The sequence below is a fragment of the Zalophus californianus genome, chromosome 8 (genome assembly GCF_009762305.2).
Source record: "Zalophus californianus isolate mZalCal1 chromosome 8, mZalCal1.pri.v2, whole genome shotgun sequence".
NCBI classification, from domain to species: Eukaryota; Metazoa; Chordata; class Mammalia; order Carnivora; family Otariidae; genus Zalophus; species Zalophus californianus.
In genome coordinates this window covers 124,580,485-124,606,935 of record NC_045602.1, presented here as the reverse complement: position 1 = coordinate 124,606,935, position 26,451 = coordinate 124,580,485, and the positions used below count along the sequence as shown (strand labels likewise).

The following is a 26,451-nucleotide window of genomic DNA, read 5'->3' as shown; positions in this document are numbered from 1 at the left end:
TAGGCCCTCACTTCAGGGCCTCCAGCCCCCCAGCGGATGAGGCCCTCTAGTTGCTGTAACTCCGTCTAGAAGTTAATGGGTGGCCCTTGGTTCCGAGTGCAAGGTCATCGCTGCCCTTTGAGCCTATAGAAACCTGTCTTCGCCTCACCCAGGCCTGTACATACCTGCTAGCAGCAGCCGGTGCTTTGAGGGCGCAGGGAGGAGGCAAGAGTTGGACTTTGGCCCCTTTATCTGCACCCCTTTTCCTGCTCTTAGATGTGAGTCCGAAAGTGTACGGCCTCGGTGCACATGGATACGTGTGCACGGAGCTCCGCGGACATGCCTGCAGATACGAGCCGTCCTGCACGCGAGTGCACGTGTGAATCGAGGTGTGGGACGTATGCTCCCTGGGTCCAAGGGTGCAGATGTGGATCTGAGTGTGAACATGAGTTTCTGTGCGGCTCTGCACACATGTGGGTAACGTAGAAAGACAGACCTCCAAAGCGGAAGGCTTCGTGTCTCCTTGCCCTGCCTCGGCTTCCTCCCGTGTAACCTGGGGACAATAGTGGCTCCTCGCTGGTGGGACAGCCCGAGGCACACGGTGAGTGTCATAATAGTAGCTACTGTATTATCAACCTCCCAAGTTGCATGGAGATTCCATAAAATAATAGCTTTGAAGGATCTGGCTCAAGAAATATTACGCCCATCATCCTTAGATCAATCATTTTTTCTCCTTTCCCTCAGTCTTATTGCAAGGGTACCATAACAACGGTCAGGAGAGTTTGGGGGGCGCCTGGGTGGCTCAGTCGTTAAGCGTCTGCCTTCAGTTCAGGTCATGGTCCCAGGGTCCTGGGATCGAGCCCCACATCGGGCTCCCTGCTCGGCGGGAAGCCTGCTTCTCCCTCTCCCAGTCCCCCTGCTTGTGTTCCCTCTCTCGCTGTGTCTCTCTCTGTCAAATAAATAAAATCTTAAAAAAAAAAAGAGAGAGTTTGGAAATAGAGGTGGGGAAGGGTGGGGAATCACTCAGGGTGAGATTCCGAGCCCCCCAGCAGATGAGGCCCTCTAGTTGCTGTAACCCCGTCTAGAAGTTAATGGGTGGCCCTTGGTTCCGAATGCAAGGTCATCGGTATCTGCATCGTTGAGGAGAGGAGAGGAGAGGAAATAGAGGTGGGGAAGGGTGGGCAGGTAGGAGAGTCTAAGCCACAATCTCACCACAAACCTCACCCCTAGTAGGTAGACCCACAATGAGAGGGAACTCAAAACCTCCGAGCTTTTCCCTGAAGAGTGAAAGGGTGAACCCCACATCCGGTACCCCAACTTTTAAGACCTGCACCTGGAAGTCCTTTTGTCACCTTGGGAGAGGCCGGGAGCTGGTACACCAGGCCAGCTGGACAGACAAACCTACATCAACAGGACATGTGGGGCCCAGGACTGGGGGCTCCTCCCCGCCCTTTATCTGGCCTGGGCAGCCAGAGGTCATTCATGGTCTGGGCTCTTTATCACTCCCTCAAGCCTTCTCGCAGCATCAACCTGTCCAGGGCCCCACAAGTGGACACCCATCACACCCATCAAAGTGCCGCCTGAGAGGCCCCGGGACTCGTGTGGCAAACAGATCCGGCTCAAACTGTCCACTGGGCAGCCCCCAAGACTTCCCATCTTTACTGTATGGAAATGCTCATACATGTGCACAGAGATGTGTGGACAAGATGTTCGTCACAGCATTTTTTTTAAAAGATTTATTTATTTGAGAGAGGGAGAGAGCACGCATGCATGCATGCGAGCAGGGGGAGGAACAGAGTGGGGGAGAGAGAGAATCCTCAATACAGACTCTCCGCTGAGCGTGGAGCCCAAAGCAGGGCTCTGTCCCAGGACCCTGGGATCATGAGCTGAAACCAAGAGTTGGCCACCTAACCGACTGAGCCACCCAGGCGCCCCATCACAGCCTTGTTTGTAATAGGGAAAAACTAGAAAGAACCTACATGCCCAGCACTGAGGGACTGGGCACTGTGCAATGGGACAGTAGAAGAACTGGAGGCCGTCCGTAGAGCTCCTGCAGTAGGAGGCTTATGGACATACAGAACTGCTCACAGTACATTCAGTGAGAGCCGCACACCCCTGCTAGCCGCCCCCACTGTCCCCCCCTGCCCCCCAGACAGCCCCTGATTGCATCTTACCGCCCAGCCACACTTAACTCCTTAAGGTCCCAAATGCACCCCCAGCCCCCAGCCCCCACCGCTTTCTCTCTTCTCAGGCACCGTTGGCACTTCCTGTCCCTCCCTTTAATTCTCTTTCCAGCTGGCTCACTCTGGTTCAGCCCTGGGTCTCAGCAGAAACTCTCTTCCTCTTCTCCTCCCCCCACCCCACCCCCTCCCCGGCCCCGAAGTACTCTCTGGCTCCCAGGCTAGGGCAGGGCCCCCTCTGTGCTCCTGTAGCCCCAGTGAGGCCCACATCAGAGTGGGGTCACACTCTCTGGGCCTGTCTGCCTCCAACACTAGGAGGACACAAGGCTATTGTCTTCCTGGCTATTGTCTTCTTAGTATCTACTCTCAGAGCAGGCACTTTCCAGTGAATTCTTTGGCAACTGGAATAAAAACCAGACTTGTTTTCATGGTCTGCAAGGCCTCATGTGATCCGGTTAGGGGCCACTTCTTCATCTCGCCTGTAATTCTTCTCACTACTCTGCTCACTGACCGAGATGGTTCTCTGACATGCCAGGTGCATTCCTGCCTCAGGACCTTTGCACCTGCTGTTTCCTCTGCCTGGGATGAATGACCTGATGATGGAGACCTAGTCCTTCACCTCAAATTGCTCTTGGTCGGCTGGAGGAGGCAGATGCATACACCGACTCCGCTCTGGGCCCCGTTCTCCTCAGACTGTAAAATGAAGGTGGCTATCCGCCAGTCTCTCTCCCCTCCACCTCCTCCCTTGTAGGTTATTAGAGGGTCCCATGGGGCCAGGGGTGGCACCTGTTTGGGAAAGCGTGTGGGCAGAGCAGGTGTGAATGGTTGTTGTCGTAATGGGCTGCGGGGCAGGGGCTCAGCTCCCCGATGGATCAGGAGGGGTAGGGGCAGGGGGGGAAGGAACACAAAGGCAGGCTGTTTCCCACTCTGCCCCAGGCTGCACCTGGCTAGGTTCAGCAGACCCTGCTCTGAGCTCATTGCCACCAGGTGCAGGCTGGCCTTTAGCAGGGCCTAGCTGAGGCTGGGAGGTGTGTCCTTGGGCTCAGGCGTCTGGTGAATGGATCTCCCTCTCCTTCCTGAGCCAGGAGGCCCTGGGGAAGGCGGCGGGGCACCACCAGCCCTGGCACCTTTCCTATTGTGGGTCTCTCTTTGCCACAAACTTAACTTCTCTCCTTCCAGACGGGACCCCGGGGAACAATTGGATGCCAGAGGCCCCAAATAATCAGATCTCAGGGGCTCCCCTCTGCTCTTTTGGCTCATTCCTGCACCCCCAACCCCCCACCTAGTGCCTAAGGGAATGGAGTGTATGTCCTTCAGCTAGACTCACTGGCTGCCCTATAGAAGACTCCTTTCATTCCCGTTTTCCTAGTGGAAAAGATGATTGTGAACCTTTGTCTTGCAGATAACTTTCAGTAAATTAAAGCAGTATGTGAAGTTACTAGGACTGTACCCGGTAGGGTTCCTTATTCCCATTTGATGTATGAAGACACTGGAGTTTTGAAAGATTGTGACCACATGGATTCAGGGAGAAAGGACGCCTAGAAAGTCTTCAGGTAGCTAAGATGTGATAGACACTTTATAATCAGGATCTAATTTAATCCTCAGTCCTTCGAGGTAGGGACACTGGTTTAGCAGATGAGGACACAGGCTAAGAGAGGCGAAGTGAATTGCTCAAGGTGTCCTCACAGCCAAGGGCTGGTGGATCTCAGACTCAAAGTCTGGCCACCCGCTAGAGTCAGTGCCCTTAATCATGGTGTTTACCGCCTCCGGGCTGCATTTTAGCTGCACAGCAGGCTAAGAGGCAAGTTATCAACTATATCTCTCAAGGAAGAAAACCTGAGAGAAATTGACAGGCTGTCAGTATCCCACAGCGGCAAGACAGAGGCTCTGGGCCTGCACATCAGTTGAGGATTTAGAAGGAATAACAGGGTCTTTGAAGGTCACCTAACCCCGCCCTCTCATTTTACAGAGGAGAAAACTGAGGCCGAGACAAAGAAAGAGACTTACCCAATGTCACACAGTTAGTGGAATAATACTCCCATACCAGAGTAGTTTTGATGTGGGAAACAAAGGCCAAAGAAAAATTAAATTTCCTTACTACTTACATCACCTGACAAGTCCTTGAAACAGGCAGTGACATTCCTCTAGGAACTCCGCTGCCTCGACGTTAATACTTTGTTAAGGGCAAAGGGCGATCCTAGCCCGAGCCCGCCCCCCCCCCCAGGATTCTGCAAGTCTACTTTAGCATATAAAAATTCCTTTGGCAACTTCCTCTATCTCTATCCTCAGGATGCATGCTGGCAATCATCCCACAAGCATATGGACCACCGATATACATCTGAAGGGTCTCATGACTAAGGTTTTATTAGACGGTAATAAATGACCTTTTCCCAAAAGCTAGCCCCCTCAAGGTCCTGGAAACCTTGCTTCCAAAATTCCTTAGAGACTTACGCTATCCCTAAGCCCTTCCCAACTTGAAAGTGTAATCGGCCCCTCCTCATGACCCCGGTGCAGCTCCTTCTGCCCACAGGTCCTGTCCCTGGGCTTTAATAAAACCACCTTCTCACACAGAAGATGGCTCAAGGATTCTTCCTTGGCCATCAGCTCTAAACCCCAACATTTTTCCAAATCAGTTTGACATCGCTGGCCGGGAGAGCAGCTCACCGTGAGTGCCTTCCTTCAGCCGGTCAGTCCTCCAGCTCCGCACGACCATCTCGCCACCCCACAAGGATCGCGTTGGTCCGGTTTATTGATGATATTATGCTGATAGGACTTGGTGATCTTAGATGCCTCATTAAGACACCTGCAGGCTGGAGGTAGGGAGACAGGACCCTTGTCAGTCAGGGTTCTCCAGAAAAACAGAACCAATAGAAGATATGTGCGTTGGTTTATGTATGTATATATGTGGGTGCGTATATATAGAGTGGAGAGGAAAGTGGAGGAGAGAGATGGATTTTAAGGGTTGGCTCACACAATTATAGGGCAAGTCCATCTATAATCCACTGGACAGGTCAACAGACTGGAAACTCAGGATGTCCATGTTATAATCTTTTTAAAAAATATTGTATTTATTTATCTGAGGGGGGCTCACATGGGGGAAAGGGCAAAGGGAGAGGGAGAGAAGCAGACTCCCCATTATGCGGGGAGCCTGATGCCGGGCTCTGCTAGGTGCCAGGACCCTGAGATCATGACCTGAGCTGAAGACAGATGTATAACCAACTGAGTCACCGAGGCGCCCTATGTTACAGTCATGAAGCAGAATTATTCTCATCTGCGCAGACTGAAGCCCCTAATTCTAGCCATTTAATGTGATTCACAGCATGAGCTCTGAAGTCAAAGAGTCCGATTATACCATATGCGTGCTCTGTAACCTAGGCTGATTTATTTTGTCTCTTTGAACCTTGGTTTCCTCGTATGTGGGATGCGCTTCATAACTGCACCTATTTTGTAGGACTGCCTTAATGATGAAGCATAAACAACACCCAGCGCAGAACTGGGTACATAGCTAGGCACTCAGCTCGTGTTGGCTATCATCATCATATATGTATGACTGGTTAAGAAATCACTGAGCTAATGTATAAGGAAGACTTTGGAAGTCAAGTTATAAGAGAAATCTTTGAAGGAAACCAGGTTATCCTGGGCAAGAACAGAACCGCCCTCAAGTGTCTGCAGAGCTATAATGAAATGGGCAGAAGTAAGTAGCAACCAATTATTTCTGGACCCAAGGGAAGATGAGGACCCAAGGGGGAACTGAAGACAGTTAATGGTCAGCTTGACAGAAGAAATTCCCACAGTCAGGGTTTTGACTTATGATAGCATAGGATAGCTTGCTCCTCCCCATCACTTGTGTGCTCTCGCTCTCTCTCAATTAATAACATATATTTTTTTTAAGATTTTGTTTATTTATTTATTTGGCAGAGAGAGACACAGTGAGAGAGGGAACACAAGCAGGGGGAGTGGGAGAGGGAGAAGCAGGCTTCCCGCGGAGCAGGGAGCCCGACGCGGGATTCGATCCCAGGATGCTGGGATCATGAACTGAGCTGAAGGCAGACGCCCGATAACTGAGCCACCCAGGCGCCCCTCAAATCAATAAAATCTTAAAAAAAAGAAAGAAAAGAAAAACACAAAATCAGGTAAAAATATCAATATTTTGAATGAGAAACAAAACCACAACATTTACAAAGCTGACAAACACTATACAGTGTCAGAAAAAAAGCATATGATATGCTTCCATAATACTTTTATACCTACATTTGGTCATGTACTTTTGGGATAACCTCTTCACTTGACATTGATTTAGTACTGTCGTTTTCTTTAGAGAGAATAAGAAGACATCTTAATTTTCTCTAGCACAGTTGACCAAAAGCATGCCCCCCCCCCATTGTTAATGGTTTCAAAAGGTTTCTTTCAACTTCACAACTCGTTCTTGGTAGCGTCAAAAGTTTTAGAATTATTGTCAAATTTAGAAAAACTTCGATCAAAATCAAGGATCTTACATAGAGGATCTCAGGACTTTTCACATTTCCTTGATTACTAAACTTAAAAAGCATTTGAATGGATGCCATCTACCAACCAGCTTGTTGCCAACATCCTTGATGTCCGTGTTTTGTGGACAACTTCCCCTTTGCTAGATCCCCGCCCTCCCCGCCCCCCCCCCCCCACTAATACCACAGCAGTTCCAGCAACATCCTAAGGGAGGGGAAGTGTGACAGGAAGTAGGAGCGGGAGAGGCAGTGAAAACAGCTTACTTTGGCCAACTCTACCATAGCATGTGATCCCAAGTGTGTGCGGCTGGGGCCTCTCCCAGGTCACAGGAAGACACCCAGCAAGTGAGGGGCTCTAGAGCTTAAGCTTTGTGAGGGTCACAGCAAGCCTGGGAAATCCAGCACCACCCCTCCCTGGCACGAAATGCCCACCCTGCCCACCCGCCCACCCCGATGGACGAGTGCAGCTCGGCTTCTCTGCCTCCACTCAGGCATTCCTTCCCCTAGGAGGCCTCCAGGGCCAGTTGGCTATCCCAGGAGGCTGGAGGCCAAGTCTGTCTAACTCAGCGCCCTTAGTCTACTTGGAGCAGGTGCCTGGTACACAGTAGAATCACAGGCTCAGAAGGCTGAAGTGTCCTGCCAGGGTCACACAGATAGTGACTGCCAGAGCTGGGAATCAACCTGGAAGGGAGGGAGGGAAGGAGGGAGGGAGGGAAGAAGGGGAGGGAGGGAGGGAGGAACCCCAGCTTTCCAGATGAACTGCAGGCCTCAGACAGAGAAATACACTTCTTGCCAGATGGCTTCAGAGCCCCAGCGGGCCTGCTTCTCTTCCTCCTTCCTGCATAGCTGATCAGGAACCCAGAGAGGAGGTCCTCTGAGCCCCTCAACAGAAATCTCCCTCCCAGGCACTGTTGTGAGGCACAGAGAAGTGTGTGGACCTGGATTTGAACCTCCAGGCCACTCCTTAGCAGCTGTGTAGCCGGTCTACACCTTGATGTCCTCATCTGTAAAATGGGTTTATGGCCACACTTCCTCCCACAGGTTAGCGGAAGTGCTCTGGCCCTGGAGCAGCCGTAGCAAGTGACAGCGTTAGCTTTGTGAGGTGGGGCCTAGGCAGGAGCCTGTTCCTCCTCTCTCCTGTCTTCCTCCCCCCACCCCACCCCCAGCCCAGGGGTCCTCCCTAGGCTTCTGCTGAGGCTGCCTTGCTGAGGTCAGCCAGGATACCAGCCTGCTTGTTGCAGCCAAGTGACTCTGGAACCAGCATGCATTCCTCCATCTACCTCTTGCTCGGAGGGCGAGGGTGGGCTCACTTCCGTCAGGGGTCAAGGCAGGGCCAGGCTCCCACCCACGGAAGTTGGTGTGCCTCTCAGCGGCGCCAGACCTTCCTCGCCGCATGTCCCCAGCACCCAGCCCAGGGCCTGGCCCAGGGTCACACCCCATAAATGCTGGTTGGGAATTAAGGTGCATGTTGACACACCCCCTGCCCCGAAGCAGTCACCCCTGACTCACCACAGTAGCCACTGGGGACCACGGGGTGTGCACCTACAGTGTTCCATGTGCCTTGCTCAGTGGTTCGATGGGCTTCTCTTGTTTCCCCACAGCCTTGTAAGACAGGTGCCATTATTCCCATTTCCCAGAGGTGAAGACTGAGTCTCAGCCAGGACAAAGCACTTGCCCGAGCGCTCCCACAGACCTGGAGGGGACTGTCTCCACTGCTCTTCCGAGCGGTCCTCAGGACCCTCAGGGAATCATTCTCGTCCATTAAGGAATGCTCCTCAGCCAAAATATAACACTATGGCAAATCACTCTAACATTTTGCTTTAAAAATCGAATGCTATTTTCTACCCAGAGATAAAAGCAGCTGTGAGCTCCTCCAGGGAAGGCATGGTTTCTTCCGTTGTTCTCACGTCCTCCCTGCCTGTCGTGGGGCCCGGCGTGAGGCAGGAGCGCGGCGGACGTACAGCCAGACGGAGGCCGCCATGTAGAATCTCGGCCCAGGTCCGCAAGAGGAGGCCGCCTCCGCCACAGGACACAGGCCCACGGCGGGCGGGCCCTCCAGCTCATACGTAGGGTTTCTTTATTCCACACAGTACCTTTCTAAAGTTTGGATGGTTTGCCAATATGTAAAGTTTAGAAGGTTTCACATAGGATCCAGGTTTCCAGCTTGTGGCAGAGACTGGCTAGCTTTCACAACACGCATGTCCTTTTTTTCTGGGTGCATGGCCTCCCTTCCAGTTAGTTGGGACAGTGTGACAAGAGTCCGGCCAATGGAAGGTGGGTGTAAGTAATACACACCACTTCCTGCCTGGTCCCCCAAACTTCCCTCCCAGACCTGCACCCTCTCTTCCCTGTCTGCTGACCAGATACAGAAGGTCCGGGGGGAGGACGTGGGGAGGACTCCCAGGCCCGAGGAGGGGGTGGAGTGGGGCTCCTCCACGCCTGGCCCACACTGGACTATGGTGGGAGCAGGATATAAACCTTTGCAGTAGCAAGGCCCTGAGCTTCGGGGCTGCTTGTTACAGCAGCTTCTTCTGACTAATGTGGCTTCTTCTGAAGAGTCAGACATGGGGTAGCACTGGGCTCACTTTTCCTTTGGCAGCGACGAGCTGGAATTTTGTAGCTGTTGCCCTCTTCAGCCTGGCTGGGGTTTTTAGCTCTCCTAATCCCTGACCTCAATGTGCCCGACTCAGTATCCAGGGAAATTGAGGCACACGGGAAGACAAGGGACCAGCTCAAGGTCATGGTGTACTGGGGGGCAGAGCTGAACTTCGACTGAAGTCTCTTAGCTCTTACTCCAGGGTTCTTTCTTAAGATCTTTCTCACTTTTGAGCAGAGAGGAGGCTTGATTAGGAAGTGAGAAAAAGAGGGAGAGGTTCAGAGTCTAGGGCCCTTTTGGGGTGAAGGGAGAGCTAAATGGCCAAGATTGGAAGGGACACTCCAGATGGTGCAGAGGGTGAAAAGATGGGAGAACCATAACTGCTCTATGATTCCAGTTTGCAGAAGGCTTGGGAATGCTCAGCAGGCAAAATCAGGCCCCCTCCCCAAGAGGCTAGACCTGTGTCTGGTGTGGAAGCCTGACCCCAAGCCTCTCTTTCTCTCTCCCTCTTGGGAAAGGGCCCATGTCCTTGGTTGCCAAAGCTCCACTGGAAAGAAGCAGAAGCCAGTTTTCCTTTCCAGACAACCAAATCCAAAAAGAAATGATTTGCAGAACAATCCCGTGTCAAGGTAGTTGTGCTGGGAATGTGAACATCAGGAGGGCGGGAGGGTGCTCTGTGAAGTGTGGAGAGATGGTCCAGGTGAGCCCTCTCCCAGCAGCTATGCAGGGGGGTGTGGGGGCCTTTCGCCTGCCTCCTGCAGCCACTGTAACTCCCTAGTACCTCGAGCATCTGCCAAGAATGCATTTCCTGGACTGCCCAAAACATAGCCCAACTGGGGAGCTCTCTGGAGTCCTCTCTGACTCTTGTCTGCCGTGAGATGGACGCCCAGTGGCTGTTGAGGGGCCATGAATCCTTTGGCTTTACTATCTCACCTGCCCAGACCAGACCACTGCCTGGAACCCAGCTCTGCCTGAAGCTCAGCTTGCTCATCGCTTCTCCACAGCTTACGACCACCCTCACCCCCGCCCCCCGTCGCTGGGGTTGAGAAAGGCACTTGGAGACTTGAATTTGCATCCCAACACCCCAACCACCACCACCACCCACCACCAAACACCCCACCGCCAATCACCACTCATCATCAGCATATTGACAGGAACAAAAAGAAATTACTACATTGAGGGTCTGGGTAGAGAAAGAAGGAAAGAGAGTGTCCCCTCTCTGCTCATGCAAAGGCTCTACTAGGAAGCTTCACGAACCCACGGAGACCTTAGGCACAAAAGCCTGAGTTATCCTTAAGAAGAGATTACGTGGCCCTTACACCAGATATGCATCAAACAATGACCCAGTGAACCCATACCGATGTCTACAATCCCTTCCCCGCACTTCTGAATCCAAGAAATTCTGAACAAAATAATTTAAGGTTGCTACCAAAACTCATTTGGTGGAAAAAAAATCTAACCTGAACAGATATATAAATATTCATACATTATTTTCTGCAGGAATATTAATGTGTTTAAGTATGGGGTGTTAACCCAGACCCCACTGTTATATGACATACGGTGTCTTTCTTTCTTCCTTTTTTATTTTTTTAAAGATTTTATTGTTATTTATTGTTAATAATCTCTACCCCCAACATGGGGTTTGAACTTACAACACTGAGATCAAAGTTGAAGTCAGACGCTCCACTGACGGAGCCAGCCAGGCACCCCTGGTGTGTGCTTTTTAATTTAATTTAATTTTTATTTTTTTAATAATTTTTTATTGTTATGTTAATCACCATACATTACATCATTAGTTCTTGATGTAGTGTTCCATGATTCATTGTTTATGCATAACACCCAGTGCTCCACGCAGAATGTGCCCTCTTTAATACCCATCACCAGGCTAACCCATCCCCCCACCCCCTGATGTGTGCTTTCTAGAACTCCAAAATTCCAAAATCCCAAAGCGCATGAGGGCCCTAAGACATCAGGGGTTGAGATAAGAGATTGTGGCCTATGTACATTCTAAGTGCTTTATATCTATTAACTCACTTAATCCTCACAATAACCCTATGGAGGAGAACTTGTTATTCCTATTATTACTATTTTAGAGATGAGGAATCTGAGGCAGGGGGAGGTGAAGTGCCTTGCTTCAAAGCTGGTGAGTGTTGGAGCTGAGGTTTGGACCCCAGCATCCTGGTTGCAGAGCCTACTCTCTGAACCGCTCCACCCTCTGCCTGGAGTAGGGTGGTAAACAGCAGGGCATAAGCATTTTCAGCTCCATATGCAACAAGTATACACCCAGGAAGCTGTGTGAAGAGTGAATCTCTATTATAGGTATTCTTGAGGGGTGGCCAACCATCCAGTTTGCCCTGCAACGGTCCTGTGTCCCAGGAAACCCTTCAGTCCCACCAAACTGGGATGGTTGGTCACCCTAGTTCTTGGGAACCAAGTGTCTTCTCTCTTATAAGTGTCCCGAGCATCCTAATCCACTGAGGGCGACCTGAGGGTCTGAAGATGCATATTGTTCACATAATATGGCTTCTCAACCCAAACCAGGATCTTAACCAAGACACTGGGAGAAAACTCTGGAGGGGATGCGGGCTGTGTCAGATTCACCGAGAGGCAGGGTGTCTGTGTGCAAGGCTGGCACCTGCCTCAGGGTTTATAAGGACAAGTGTGACTCTATCCGGCCTTCCCCTTGAGCATTGACTTTGGACTCCACTGTAAGCACAGTAGTAATATTCCTTTGCAGGGAGATTTACTCTGTTATTCCAATTCAGAAATGACTAGCTCTCATGCCGACCTTCTAATTTGAACTTGTTAAAGCCCACACCTGACTTCTTAGGAATGAGTCACATCCAGGACTTTTATTCACCTGCCATAGGCCTGCCCAGTCCTGTCTAAGTGCAAGGTAGAGGGAGGCAAGCCACCTGCCCTTGACAAACAGGTCTGGGCTATGGAGGTGGGAGAGAAACATCCCTGGGCTGAGAGAGAGAGAGAGAGAGAGGGAGGGGGAGAGAGGGAGGGAGAGAAAGATCACCCCATGTGCTGAGGGTGCCCCTGGTCGCGAGTGCAGGCTGGAGGCTGCTGCTGGCTAAACATGGAAGACTGAACCCATGCATTTACCTCCCCTGTTCTCTGAAATTCTAACAAAATGGCATAAAAGCATTTTTTAAAATGCACACCTATCCATGGGGAGAAAGAGACCATGTGAGGAGCTAACAGCAGATGAGAGGAGTCAACCAAATTCTAGAAGCTGGAACAGATGGTGAGTGGGGGCTGACTTAAGAAACCCAGAAAGTTGAAACCTGACTGACTGCTCAGGGAGCCATCCGGACACAAGACAATTGAAGATAGTCAGGAAGGCTCAGGGATGAGAGGGACCCGAACGTCCACAGACGGAGGTGAGGGGCAGGACTGAAAACAGAAAGGGGTGGTTGTCTGTCGGGCAGACGGTGGATTTCTAGGTCTCCCTGCCCTGCTGGCACAGACAGAACAGGACCGTCCCCACCACAGCAGGAGGCTCGCCCACCGGAGAGCCCGAAGACGCTAATCTGAGGCAATGTTTGCACGGGGCCCCGCACAAGGCCTGGACTATAGCCGGTCCTTGGTAAGTTGTTGCTCTCATTATTATATTCAGCTGGCCTCTTTCGTCTTCTCTTATTTTCTTCTCTTGGTCAGACAGAGCCTCAAAGATGTAGGAGGCGGGAGAGGTGAAGTGGACAGCAGAGTCTGGCCGCCTGGGGACACCCCATCCACACGCCCTCCTCACACATCAGGCTCTTTGATGGGCCACAAATGGCTCATTGCCTCCCAATATCTGCTATCTTCTTCTTGAGTAACTGAACCTCACTTTTTTTTTTTTTTTTTAGATTTTAGATTTTATTTATTTATTTGACGGAGAGAAACACAGCGAGAGAGGGAACACAAGCAGGGGGAGTGGGAGAGGGAGAAGCAGGCTTCCCACCGAGCAGGGAGCCCGATGCGGGGCTCGATCCCAGGACCCTGGGACCATGACCTGAGCCGAAGGCAGACGCTTAACGACTGAGCCACCCAGGCGCCCCTGAACCTCACTTTTTAGCTAGCTACCTTGCCTCCCAGCTATGGGCATTTCTTAGTCTCCTTTTCAATTAGATGTGACCATTTGACTAGAGGAGTGGAAGTGTTGTAAGGAAATCAGGAATTATCTTTAAAAGAGGAGAGCTCTTCCTCCACTCTGCTCTCTGGGTTGCGGATGTGATGGCCAGTGCTCCAGCAGCCATACTGGACAATGAGGATAAAGGCCACATGCTAGGGATGGCAGAGCAGAGAGATGGAAGGCATCATCTTCCCAGTTGCCACACCAGCCTGCATTGCCCCCACCTTTGGACTTCTTCTACATCACCAGGAAATAAACTTCTTTCTTGTATTGGCTACTGTCATTTTAGAACTTTCTGTCGCGTGCAACTGATCCTCATTCTGTCTGGTTAAATTTGAGTTGGAGACAACACCTCCCTTGTCCTCTTTACTATTCAGAGATCAGAATCAGCAGAGACTTTGGCTGTTATGAAGCCCACAGGGTCAGGGGCAAAATCTGGCCCACCGATGTTTTCCCTAGCTCTTACGGAGTTTTTAAAATTAGGAGGTATTTGAAGACATTTTTGGTTTTACCAGTGTTACTTTTTAAATTTTTGTTATTAATATTTTTAGAGCTATACCTCTTGGTTTTAATTCATTAATTAATTAGTTTTAAGATGTATTATTGGAGCATAATTATCACATAATGTTATATTGGTTTTAGGGATACAACATATTGATTTGACAATTCTATAAATCACTCAGTGCTCACCATGATAAGTATAATCACCATCTGTCTGAACACATTTTAAACATTAAAATTGTGGTTTCTGGATTTTCTTGAATTGGGGGACCTGGTATCCCCAGATCCATATTCCGGCGTGGCAGCCTTTATATGGGGCATCTCCCATATCGTTTCATGGTCCTTCCATTGCTCTCCCATGAGCTAGGCATGTTTGTGTACTATCCCATGAGCTAGGTCTATGTGTGTGTGTGTGTGTGTGTGTGTGTGTGTTAGCTCATGATAGATATATCATGTTAGCTCATGAGCTAGGTATATATATATAGGTTGTCCTATGAGCTACATTTGTATATGGGTTACCCTACAAACTAGGTATTATATGGATTGTTCTAGGTGGTAGGTATATATGTGGGTTATCCTATGAATTAGGGATGTCTATGTGTTATCCTATGAACTCAGAATGTATTATGTGCTCTCTCTACTCACCAGATGCAGAATTTGGGGTCGCAGAGCTGGAAGTGGTAGAGCCAAGACTCCAGTCTTTCTGCATTCCACACTTGCTCTGTCAGTTTTTGGGTTTGCAACCTTTGACTTTCCAACTTCTTGCTTGACATCTCCCAGGGGACAGTAGAACCAAGGGAGAAGAAATACTTACTGACTCTTGTCATATCATATCAAATGGATGGTGCTGGTTTATCTGCTGCCCCGGGAGCAAACCACCTAGAGAATGGAGGTTTTCTGCATTTCCTCAGTGCCTGGCGCAGAGCCAGCTGAGGGAACTCAGCGCTAAACAAAGGAAGTGACCCACTCTTAGTCACACAGAGCCAGGTGAGCACCCAGGCTCCCGCCTCTCTGCCCGGGCTCTTGCTTGACTGCTATCCAACCTACCCGGTTTCTCTTGGATACTGACAGAGGTCAAGAGCACAGGCTCTGAGTCTAGCATATTCACACCCAAATTCCAGCTTCACCTCTTGCCACTTTGAGTCTTGATTTCTCCACCAGCGAATGGGGCTAATTATGGAACCTACATCATAGGGCCACTGGGGGTGAGGGGTCTCTAGATGAAATCATCTGCATGTGAGTAAGTGACCAGCACAAAATAAGTACTCAGTAAACATAGTTATTATTGTGACACGAGTTTTGTATGAGTGTGTGGGGGTAGGGAGGGATTTGTCTTAAAATTCTTTCCTTAGGCATCATCTTGCCCTGCCTTAATCCAAGGCAGCCTGAGCCCTGCACCAGGCCGGACACAGGTCATGCTCGGGCAAGGGCTTCCCATATATCTCAGAAGCTTGAGAACAATGACCTCACAATTGAGGCCCACTTACATTCTATTATTCCACCAACAGGTAGCGAGTTCCTACTTTCCACCAGGCCCTAGGTAAGGGCTGGGGATCCAGGATAAGTTGACCCTGTCCTGCCTTTGTAGATTATCCGCCTGGTTACGGGACTTCTCTGACACACAGTTGATGACAAGTCTTATGGGAGAGGAGCAGAAGGGCTACCTTGAGGAAGATGCATTCCCACTCCAGCAGAGACTGCTAATGCTCACTCACATCAGAGGCTCCTTGTCTTCCCTGGTGTGTGGCTGGACTACATTTCCCAGGCTCCCCGCAGTTCAGTGTGGCACATGACCCAGCTGTGGTGATTGGATGTGGGCTGCAGTGATGGGTCCCACTTTGGAGCCCCCCAAACACTCCTTCATACTCTCTTCACCCTGTGAATGGGTGGAATAGAGATGACCCCCAGGGCCACCTTGAGACCCACATGTTGAAGATTCAGCCTAGGTCCCAGAAAGACCAGGTAGAGTCAACACCCACTCAGAACTGTTACAGAAGTGAGAACTCTTTTTCTAGCATATTTGCTGGCTATTTGTAACATTCTATGTGTAACAGTAGCTAGGGTTACCCTAACTGATAATCTGCCCTGAAAGACTATTTTATTATGTAACTTTTCCCCTTCACAACTAACAGTTACCTTTGGCTCTAAAGTACTAAGTTACCAATGCTATTGTCCCAGTTTAATTCTTTGTGTTAACTGGAGATGATACTTCTGACCGGTGTTATTTCCAGTTGAGGTAGTCTTATTAATTCATTCTCTGTTTTCATGCATTTGTTGTTGTCATTGTTGGCTGGAACTAGATCTTGAGCTAGATTTTTCTCTCTCCACCCCTCTTCCAAGTCTGTAGACATTGGCCCACCCTGGATTAATGTGGAGAAGTTCAAGACCCGTCTGTATCACCCAGGGTCCTGGCAGGAACCAGGCAAACACTCAGACTGAATAATTGAGGGGAGTTTAATAAAGGAATTATATTCATTCAGTTATAAGATGAATAAGGTCTGAGGATCTAATGTATAACAGGATGGTCATGGTTGATAACACTATTGCATAACTGAGATGTTGAAATGTGCTGAGAGTAGAACAAAAATGTCCTCACCAAAAAAAAAAAAAAAAGGTAAACTATGTGATGAGTGTGTTAATTAACTTGATGGGGGAATCATTTCACGTGTATATGTCCATCAAATCATCACATTGTACACTTTCAGTATCTTACAATTTTATTTGTCAATCATACCTCAATAAAGCTGACCAAAAAAATAAATGATTTACGAAGCTGTGGGTGGGTGAAGCCTTCAATGCCCAGCCCACATGCCCCCAGCATCACCTCTGCATGGTGCTTTCCTGCTAATACCGGAGTCAGGCTCCTGCTCTCTCTCTGCTGTAGGGGAGCAAGTTTAGCCAGGGTGTTGAGCCAGCCCAGAGTGCTGGGAAGTTGATGTCCTGGAAGCAGCCCTCCCACAAAGTCAAAGCGCAGTTGGTAGATAAACCTCCCAGCTTCTTCACTCCTCAGCTGGGTTAACTCTGAAAGATATTCTACGCTGTCTCACAGAGGTCCCCTGAAGGACTGAGCTCTAGATAGCCTGCCGGCATTGGCTCACTTCCTGTCTTACTCAGCACTGCCCTTCCAGTGTTTCCTGGGATTTCTTCCCAAATGAACTCCTCGTACTCGCATCTTTGCCTCAGGCTCTACTTCTGGGGGAACCCTAACCCAGAGCAGAGTTTATGGAGAGCAATAAGGGGTGGTACAGTAGCCTGAGGCTAGTAACAAAAGGAATCCCTGCTTTCGAAGATGGTTAGGAGGGACTGGTATGATATGGACAAGACCACCTGGCAGGAGCCGGGGCCTTGGTGGAGAGACACAGCTGACCCGGTGGCTGACTGTACAAGGGGGAAAAGAGAGAGAGGAGTAAACATCCTGACTTCTCCCTCCTCCCACTTGCTGATCTCCTGCTGGTGCCTCCTATTGGCCAAACCCAACCAGAAGCCAGAGGGCAAGAGAGCCTGCTGGTGTTTCCATAGTGGTCAGGTTGCCTGGCACACATCAGTGTGGAGAAGGGTAGGGGGTGCATTTGGAGGGGCAAACAGAAGATACGCAGCACACAGCCTGCTTGTTTCTCTTTGTCTTTGAGTTGCTTGGTAGGCAGAATTTTGATAGTCCAGGATCTGGGAAAAGGCTTTTCCAGGTGTCAGGATGGAGTAAACTTAGGTGCAGAGGCTGAGGGGTCTGGGGTGGGTAGGCCCCAGCATTCCTGTTACATTCTGCATAACGATCTGCTCCCAAGACCTAGTAGCTTCAGGTAACAATTTTATTACATAACCCAATTCTGTAGGTCAGGAACTTGGGTTAGGGTCAGCTGGGTAGTTCTTCTGTTCCACATGGCATGACTGAAGCCCCATATTCAGTCGGCAACTGTTCTGATCTGGAGGGTCCAACACGGCTTCACAAATGTGTGGAATTTCTTGGTGGGAGGGGTGGAAAGGCTGGGCTCAGCAAGACTGGAGTGACTTTAAGAACTATGGGTTCTCAGGGTGCCTGGTGGCTCAGTCGGTTGAGCGTCTGCCTTAAGCTCGGGTTGTGATCCTAGGGTCCTGGGATCGAGCCCCACACGAGGTTCTCTGCTGGGCAGGGGGCCTCCTTCTTCCTCTCCCTCTGCCTGCCACTCCCCCTACTTGTGCTCTCTCTGTCAAATAAATAAATAAAATCTTAAATAAAAAAATGAACTATGGGTTCTCCAGCATGAGGGTCTCACGGTAGTTGGACTTCTTACACAGCGACACAGTGTTCCCAGGGAGAATGTTCAAGAGGCCCCAGTGGACGCTGCAAGGCTTTTTATGACCTAGGCTCAAAGTCCAGGAATATCATTTCCACTGCGTTCTATCAAACAAGTCCCTCCATCCAGCGCAGATACAAAAGGAGAAAAATCTTGCAATGGGAAGAATAGCAAAGAACTTGTGGTCACCTTTACTGGACCAGCAAGTCATCCAGGTTGACTAGTGTTTGGGGAATGTGCTAGGAAGTCAAGGGCCAGATTTTGGAGAGGGACTTGAAAGTCATGACAGGGGATAGGGAGACAGTAATAAGGCGGAGAGTTGAAGGTTCTAGAGGTGGATTTCAAATCCCATCTCTGCCCCTTACAACATGTGCTAAGGAGGCTGTTCCTTTGTCTGAGCCTCGGTGTCCTTATCTGTAAGGATGGACTGGGATGCAGTCTGAGTCTGCAGTTGTAATGAGCCCCAGGTGATATCGATGCCAGTGATTCCCGGACCATACTTTGAATAGCTGGAGACTCTTTTTTTTTTTTTTCCAAATAAAAGTTTGAGCCCATTTTGCTTCCATTTATACCCTCCACTGATTTTCCAGCGTTCTCAGGGGGAAAGATCAATCAATCCCTCACCGTGTCCCACACGCACCCCCGAGTCCGTGACTATCTAGCCCCACACCCCCATCCTCTTTCCCCCTTATTTATTATTTATAATATTATGAAATGAAATAAAACCACTATGCTACCCAAGTACTGGAACATTACCAACAACCAGGATGTACCTGTAAGCTTCTCTTCTCCCCCTCCTTCCCCATTCCCCTGAGATAACCATTCTTCTCAAATATGTGTTTATCTTTCCCTTTAAAAGTTTTTTCTACCCATGCAACTAAACATGCATATTTTTGTTTTGCTTTTATTATACATTCTAAAAGTTGCACCATAGTGTATACAGTTTTCTGCAACTTATCTTTTCATTCAAAATTGTTGCCGACATCTAGCCTCTCTGACCGCGAAGTTCATTCAATTTCACGGTTGTGTAACAGTCTATGGTGCGGATATTCCAGTTCATTTGCTCACTCTCTGTGAATGGACATTTGGGAGGTGTTGCCAATGTTTTTGTTGTTAGGAACAGTGCTGGTGTGAACATCCTCGAAAATGTTCTCTGACTGCACCTGAGCAGGTTTCTCGAGGGTAAATGCCTGGGAGGATATTTGCTATGCCCCCCTCCTCGCCTTTCATTCCCCAGCTCCGTGGGGTCTAACAGGGAACGTCCTCTCCCCCTGGGCTGCCCTCTTCCACCCCACTCCCACCCACCCCAGCCCCCTCACCTAGGAAACTCAGAGAACCCTTCCCCGACATGCAAGCCACGGCTGGGCCGCATTAAAGCCCTCTAACCATACATTTATGGTGTGCGATTATGTGATGAGCGTGTGTCTCGCCCAGTACCGTGAAAGCCCCACGAGGTCTGTGACGCTCACCGTTCCCCGCTTCCAGCTCGGCCCCGGCACGCTGCAGACGCCCAGGCGGTAGCTTGAATGCTGCTCGAGGGCCCAGGCGGGAGGCAGAGCCGGCTAGGCGCCTGGAGCCTGAGCCCACAGGTGGCTCCAACCCTGCGTCCCGGGACCTGCGATTTCGGGCAGGCCACGGCCGGCCGGGGGATCTCGGGCTTGTCCACAGGGCCGGCCAGGAATTCCAGGAAATGCACATCCCGGGTCTGCGGGGCGGGGCGGGGGCTTGGGCGAGGGGGCGGGCCCCGTGAGGGGCGGGGCCGGGGGCGGGGCCGGGCCCCTTAAGAGGATCGTGGCGCGCAGCCGTCCCGGCAGGTCCCCGGGGTGAGCACCGACCGGCGGAGGGAACGACGCAGGGCGCACGCTTGGCACCATGACCCAGACACCTGCCTTCGACAAGCCCAAAGTGAGCGCGGGCGGTACTCGGGGCCCGGGGGGGTCCGGCTCCTGGTCGGGCTGGAGGGCTTAGGGGCGTTCACAGCCCGGGAAAGAACCGGGGCCCCTGCAGCCGCTTCCTTCCCTCAGCTCAGGCCCTCGCTGCCTCCAGGCAGTTTAATGAGAGACAATGAAGCAGGGAGGGTCCTGAATCCCAAGGCGCCCCCGGCTGGCTTCCGCGCTCTGCTTCTGCCCCTGATTTGGCCTCTCGGAGTCTCAGTTTCACTACCTGTCAAATGGGCCTCGGCACCGCCAGCGGCTGGGTAGCTATGTGAGGCTAGGCAGGGGGCTTGACCCCTCGAACCCCGGCTGTAAAATGGGGCCCGGTGTCTACATCCATAGGCACCTAAAGTGTTGTGGAAACAGCTTTATATTCCAGCACTACGATGGTTTTGTGAGCCAAGGAGCTCAGGTTTGTTAATGTGCCAGTCAGGAGGACCATGCCATAGAGCAGAGGGAGGGGGTCAGGGCGCCCCTCTCTCCCTGCTAGGGGCTGAGTGGGCCTTAGGCCTTGGGTTCATTCCAGGCCAAGCCACAGCCACTGGCCTCAAGGGATAACTCTGTGGTCCCTCCTCCCACCAGCTGTGGCCTTTTGGGAAAGTCTGGGTCAGGGAGGGTCTGGGCCCACTTGACAGGCTTTGGAGCCCTGAGATTCAGTCCACGGAGGGGAGGGGTCCAGGGGGGGTCTGTCCAGCAGAGTGAGTCAGCTAGCAGGGTTTGAGACTGCTGGGGGATCACAGGAAGGAGTGAGCTATAATCAGACTCAACTTACCTCTCGGAGAAATAGGTGAGTGATGATGGCAGATATCACAAAAGCGTTGGTGAGAATCCCATGCGTGTATGGGAGTGCTGGGGGGTGGGTGAGCAGCACTGGAGGAGGGAAGGCTTAGCCCCCACTGCTGCTGCCCCCACCATAGGCTCAGCTACCCCCTGCCAGATCCCACCCCATGCCGCTACACCTTGTCTGGGTGCCCCATCCCTGGTGCTTCTTTCCTTGCGAAGTCTCTTTTGTTTTCTTCTTTTTAAAGTGCTTTTGGATTCCCTCTGTCCTTGGGAAGGTGGTTCCCCTGATATGAATCCTGAGGCAGTAGACAAAGTCCCTAGACTGGGAGTGAAATTGGAGTTATGGAGATAAATGAGAGGCAACGCTTCTGTAGAATTTACTATATGCACCAAATCCACCCTTGAGATACTTGTAACAGCCCTGTGAGGGAGGGACTATTTTACTATTTTGGGGCCTCAGCCGGTCCTATCTACTTCAGGCTGGCAGGTTATTTCCCCTCTCTGGGCCTCAGTTTCCACACCTGGGAAATGGGCCCCACCTGCTTGGCGGTGGGATGTCCAGAAGTTAGAAGGGCATGCTTGAGAGGGGAGGTAGAGTGTTCTCCACTGTGTAGATGAGATGTGATTAGATTTCATATTACAAGGAGGGAACGTTCCTTAGCTGGCAGGAGAAGCAAAAAGGAGCGTGTCTCAGCCACTGCGATCAGAGCCAGCTCCCTGCCTTCCTGTGGGTGGGACAGATCCTAATGAGAACTGGTATTAGTAGCTGGAGCTAATTAAGTTGTTATTGCTCTGTGCCGGGTACTGTTCTGAACACTTTACTTTCATTAACTCATTTGATTCTAGCAATGAGTCTGTGAGGTCATTGGTATCATCCCATTATACAGATGAATAGAGGCAGATTAATGAGGCCCGAGATCACACAATGAGGAAGTAGCCAAGCTGGGGCTGAGTCCAGGCGGGCTGGCTTCAAACATCCCATAGCCAGTTTTCCTGAAACAGCCTTTGCAGAAGCCTTTGGGGTATAGGTGCTGAGCCTCCCCCAGACAGGAGCCTCTGCTGGGCTGTTTGGCTTCTTATGCCAACCACTAGGTGAGGCCCAGCACCTGACCAGCTTTAAGAAGGCAGAGCAAGGCGGGCGCCTGGGTGGCTCAGTCGTTAAGAGTCTGCTTTCGGCTCAGGTCATGATCCCAGGGTCCTGGGATCGAGTCCCACATCGGGCTCCCTGCTCGGTGGGAAGCCTGCCTCTCCCTCTCCCCCTGCTTGTGTTCCTGCTCTCTCTCTCTCTGTCAAATTAATAAATAAAATCTTTAAAAAAAACAAAAAAAACGGTTCATGATCCCAGGGTCCTGGGATCGAGTCCCATATCGGGCTCCCTGCTTGGCGGGAGGCCTGCTTCTCCCTCTTCCACTCCCTCTGCTTGTGTTCCTGCTCTCGTGCTCTCTCTCTGTCAAATAAATAAAATCTTTAAAAAAAAAAGGCAGAGCAAGGCTGTGCTTTCTAAACTTTAATATGTACTCAAGTCACCTTGTTAACACTGAGACACTGAACTGGGAGGCTGGGGGTGGGACTTGAGATGTTCCCTTCTAACAGGCTCACAGGTGATTCTGATACTCCTGGCCCACGGACCGCAATTTGAGTAGCAAGGCCCTAGGCGGCTGCCTCCCTGGGTTGATTGTGTTTTTCCAACAAATGCTTTCTGAGCACCTGTTGGGCATTGGAGGAGGTACAGAGGAGGTGGAAGGGTGGCCCTTATCAGTCTATTTCTACACGAAGCAAGGCTGGAAATCCTGTGGTGCTCAGAAGTTCTTTGTCATGGAGGACGATGCTGATCACATGCCTGTTTTTTGTAATAACTGGGTACCAGGCACCTTCCGTGATGTACCTCACAGTTCTCTGGACAACTGGACAAGGTAGATTGCCTCCTCCCCCTTTAACAGACCAGCAAACAGACATGAAGTGACTTCTTCCAAGGTCACACAAAATGAGCATCTCAAAGCTGTAGACCAGCAAGTGAGCTGGCCCAGGCTGGAAGAGCAGTTTCTACACCGTCCCTCCCTGATGCAGAGAACTGGGGCTAAATCTCCCACATAAATTCAAGTAGGCTTCTATATGCTCAGCGTTTGGCTTGAACTCACAACTGAGATCAAGAGTTGCATGCTCTACCCACTGAACCGCCAGGCGCCCCGCCCACATCATTTTTTCTTTCTCCTTGTTGAATGTTTACTCCGTACCAGGCACTGTTCTAACCGCTTTGCGTATATTCATTTAATGCTCAGTATCACTTTAAGATAGGTCCTCTTCATTTCTGTAGGAGGAAATGGCTCAACTTTCCAAAGTCACTCGGCCAGAAAGCAGAACTAGACTTGAACCCAGTTCTACCTGAAACCAAAAGATACTGTCAACTGCTTTGCCAATTTGCTGTTCCCACTTTGCGGGGAGGGAGTGGACTCAGTCACTTCGGGCCTCGGATAGACGGAGGGTGGGTCCCTGCCTCGCTGTTTGGCAGCCACAAGAGCTCAGGTGGACATTTCTCTGAAATTGTTTCATTCTCTGTAAAATGGGTTGATTAAAACCAAGATCATGAGTTCTTGGGGAAATTGTGCTGAGTGGCACTTGTGAAGTCCCTGGCAGGCAGGCAGCAGGCCCTTAAGTGTGCTTTTCCTCCCGCTGGGGCTATAGTGCCGGCCTCCCAACCCCTCTGAGAAGCCCCCCCACCCCAGTGTCTGTCTGCTTTCTTCCTGCCACAAAGCCACCGGAAAGCCCGCTGGAAAAGCCTACTGTTAGTATGGTTTGGGGCTTTCTGTGCTTTTTGGTTACCAGAGAGCCACCTGTTTTTATGTTTTATTTAAAGATTTTTAGAGCAAGCGAGGGTACATGAGTTGGGGGGAGGGGCAGAGGGAGAAGCAGACTTCCCGCTGAGCAGGGAGCCCGATGCCGGACTCCATCCCAGGACCCTGGGATCATGACCTGAGCCGAAGGCAGACACTTAACCTACTGAGCCACCCAGGTGCCCTGAGCCACCTGTTTTTTAAGAAGGCTCTCAAGGAGCTTGCCTTACCCATTACAACTCACGGGGCGTTTTGGAGGGAAGGGAATGAATGAGATTGGGTTTCAAGGAAGCCTTTTGTTTGACACAGGAAACAAGGACCAGAGAAGGGAGATGTGGTCACAGAGCGAGGTGTAGGGGAGGCTGACCACGCTCCTGATTCTGCATCTGACCTTGGGGTTGGCCTGGCCTAGATGGCAAGGGGCCCTGTGAGCTGGGAGGAATGTGTCTCCCTATCCAGTTGTCCTGGGGGGGTGCCCCCCTGGGGTAGGGAAGGGAGGACTGTGTCTGTCTTTGGACAGGGGAGAAGAGCAGGCTGGGGGGGCCACAGTGAGTTCAAGCCTATATGTACTCAGTTTTGGGGGCAGGCTCCCTTACTCCTTAGGGTTCTGAGGCTCCAGAGCAGCAAGGTGAGGGAAGAAACAAGCTCTGGGGTCCTTGTGACCATGGGAGCGGAACAGTGAGTTTTCCTATCTGTACGGTGGGAATCCGATTCATCCCCAGGGGTGGGGGGCAAGGGGGGCACACCCGTGCTAGCTGCTGTGGATCTTTATCCTTGTCATGGTTCTCAATCCTGTTGAGATTTGACCAGCATTGACTCAGCTCTGATATGCAGGATGAAGGGAGTGGATCGTGGCAGTTACAACCTCTGGCTTTCACTCAAGCAGCTTCTGGCTATGGTACTTACTATTCTGGACTGAGGCTGGTTCCTTAATCTGTGTCTCCGTCTCCTCACCAAGGAAATCGGGAGGGACTGTGTTGCGTTCCTAGGCTATTGCTCCACAGGGTGTGCCCCTGGCTGAAGACCTGCCTTCCCTGCTCTGAAACCTCTGGGGAAGCTCCCCGCAGCATTTGAGAGCTCAATCAGGCCCCAAGACAGCAGGAGGCACCATTACTGTACCTCTGAGCTGTAGGAGCTCAGATGGGGCTGAGCGCGGAGGACTTCCTGGAGGAAGTGTGACTGAAAGACTATGTCAGCCCAGGGCTGCACTCCTGGCTTTACCCCAAAAGTCCGCTGAGAGGCCATGGCGGGCACTGACCCCTGGCACCACGCAGCTCATTGCCAAGAGCCGGGCTAGGAAGCGAGAGGCTGGCTGGCAGGGGGCACCTGCCGCTCATCCGGGCTCTGGGGGCCAGTCAAGCAACGCTGGCTACTCTGCCCTGTCTGGGTTCTCTTCCAGGCCCAAGGGCATCGGTCAGTCCCTTCCTTGCCCTGGGAGAGGACTCAGCCCTGCTGACCTAGGACAGGGAGAGGAGAAAACCATCACTTGGTCATTTGATGTGTACTGAGCACTTTTTGCTGTGCTGGGCACCATCCTAAACCCTGAGGACATGGCATAATGACCCCACTTTGAGGGAACTAATAGGGAGACAGCCGCGGTAAGTGAATTTAAAAAGTCAGCGGTTTGAAAACAAAACCAGATGGTGTGTTTGGGGGAGCCTAGGGAGAAGTAGTTTGATTTGGGTGTGCCTCGAAGGCACACGGCCTGCCAGTTATGAGCGGGAGTTCGATCTGGGAGTGTCTGGCCCAGGAGTCCATGACCTGTGTCTTTGCTGGCTCTGCCACTGACCCCTCGGGTGAGTGAATTGTACCTCCCTGGGCCTCGGCTGGCTGGCTGGCCTCTCCTGAGAACAAGACTTAACGTGTTCGCCTGTGCCCCCACTGTGCCCAGCACCTAGTGGGGGCTTAGTAAATATTTGGTCACAGGGGATGCTTCCTACTCCTCTCTGGGATTTCCTGCAGCTCTGTCACAGGCTTGCTGAGTCAGCCTCCTGGAGAGCAAGTGCAGGGGAGTAGGGGAGACTCCCCTCCAGAGAGGTCACGAGGCTGGGCACAGGGCAGGGGTGTGGCCCCTGGGCAGGACCTGGGCTTAGAGGTAGAGAGACTGGGGTTCTAACCCAGATCTGCGGCTACCAGCCTGGGCAGCATAGGGCCCGTGGCCGGGCTCCTGCGAGTTTACCATTTCCCCTGTCTGCCGCCCAGGGCTACTGTGTACCTTGCCTAGGGGTCAAGATTAATAGAGATAAAGGACCTGATAACAGGAGGTAGCTGCTGTTATTGCTGAATTTCTTACGACAGCCTCTCTGAGGCTAGGCCTGCAGGGAAAGTGTAGTAAAAGCTCTTGACTCAGACCCTGGTTCAAATCCTGACTCCATCACTGCCTGCCTTTGTGTCCCTGGATCCTTCTGGGACCTTTCAGGTTTCTCCTTTGCAAAATGGTAGTGAAGTTCCTGCCTTACTGGTTGTGAGGATGAAATCAGTTAATGTATGTACATGGTCCAGCCCATAGTAGATACTCAATAATCCGAGGACACTGCTGTTCCTTTTCCCTGAATGGGGACAGCGGAGCAGGGTCCCCACCAAGTCTCTGAGCTTACACCCCATTGTCACCTGGGGTAAGCGGACAGATGTCTTCATGGGTAGTGGCTATTTTCCAGAAAGTTCCATGGGAGGCCTGCCTGAGCTTGGGCTGCCTGAGGAGGTGGTTGCTGCCTCTGCTTCTCCCCTGAAACGTGTCTAGGCAGCTTCCCAGGAACCCCCAGCGTGGTG

At 51.2% G+C, this 26,451-nt stretch overlaps 2 protein-coding genes across 3 annotated transcripts in view; one reads left to right on the top strand and one right to left on the bottom strand.

The window, feature by feature from the left end:
- CCN5 (cellular communication network factor 5) overlaps nucleotides 1-19,808 on the bottom strand; it is a 57,242-nt gene extending 37,434 nt beyond the window's left edge. Inside the window, exons 1-2 of the mRNA XM_027622368.1 lie at nucleotides 19,604-19,808; nucleotides 4,824-4,969 (exon numbers count right to left, since the gene is read on the bottom strand). The gene's annotated coding sequence lies outside the window, so the exon portion shown is untranslated. The remainder of the gene's footprint in view (nucleotides 1-4,823; nucleotides 4,970-19,603) is intronic.
- A 109-nt stretch (nucleotides 19,809-19,917) lies between these two features.
- The window catches only part of ADA (adenosine deaminase), a 28,475-nt gene continuing 21,941 nt past the window's right edge, over nucleotides 19,918-26,451 (top strand). For both annotated transcript variants that reach the window (XM_027622016.1, XM_027622014.1), the window contains exon 1: nucleotides 19,918-20,039. In XM_027622016.1, coding sequence (XP_027477817.1) covers nucleotides 20,007-20,039 — 33 coding nt within the window. In that variant the 5' untranslated portion in view covers nucleotides 19,918-20,006. The remainder of the gene's footprint in view (nucleotides 20,040-26,451) is intronic.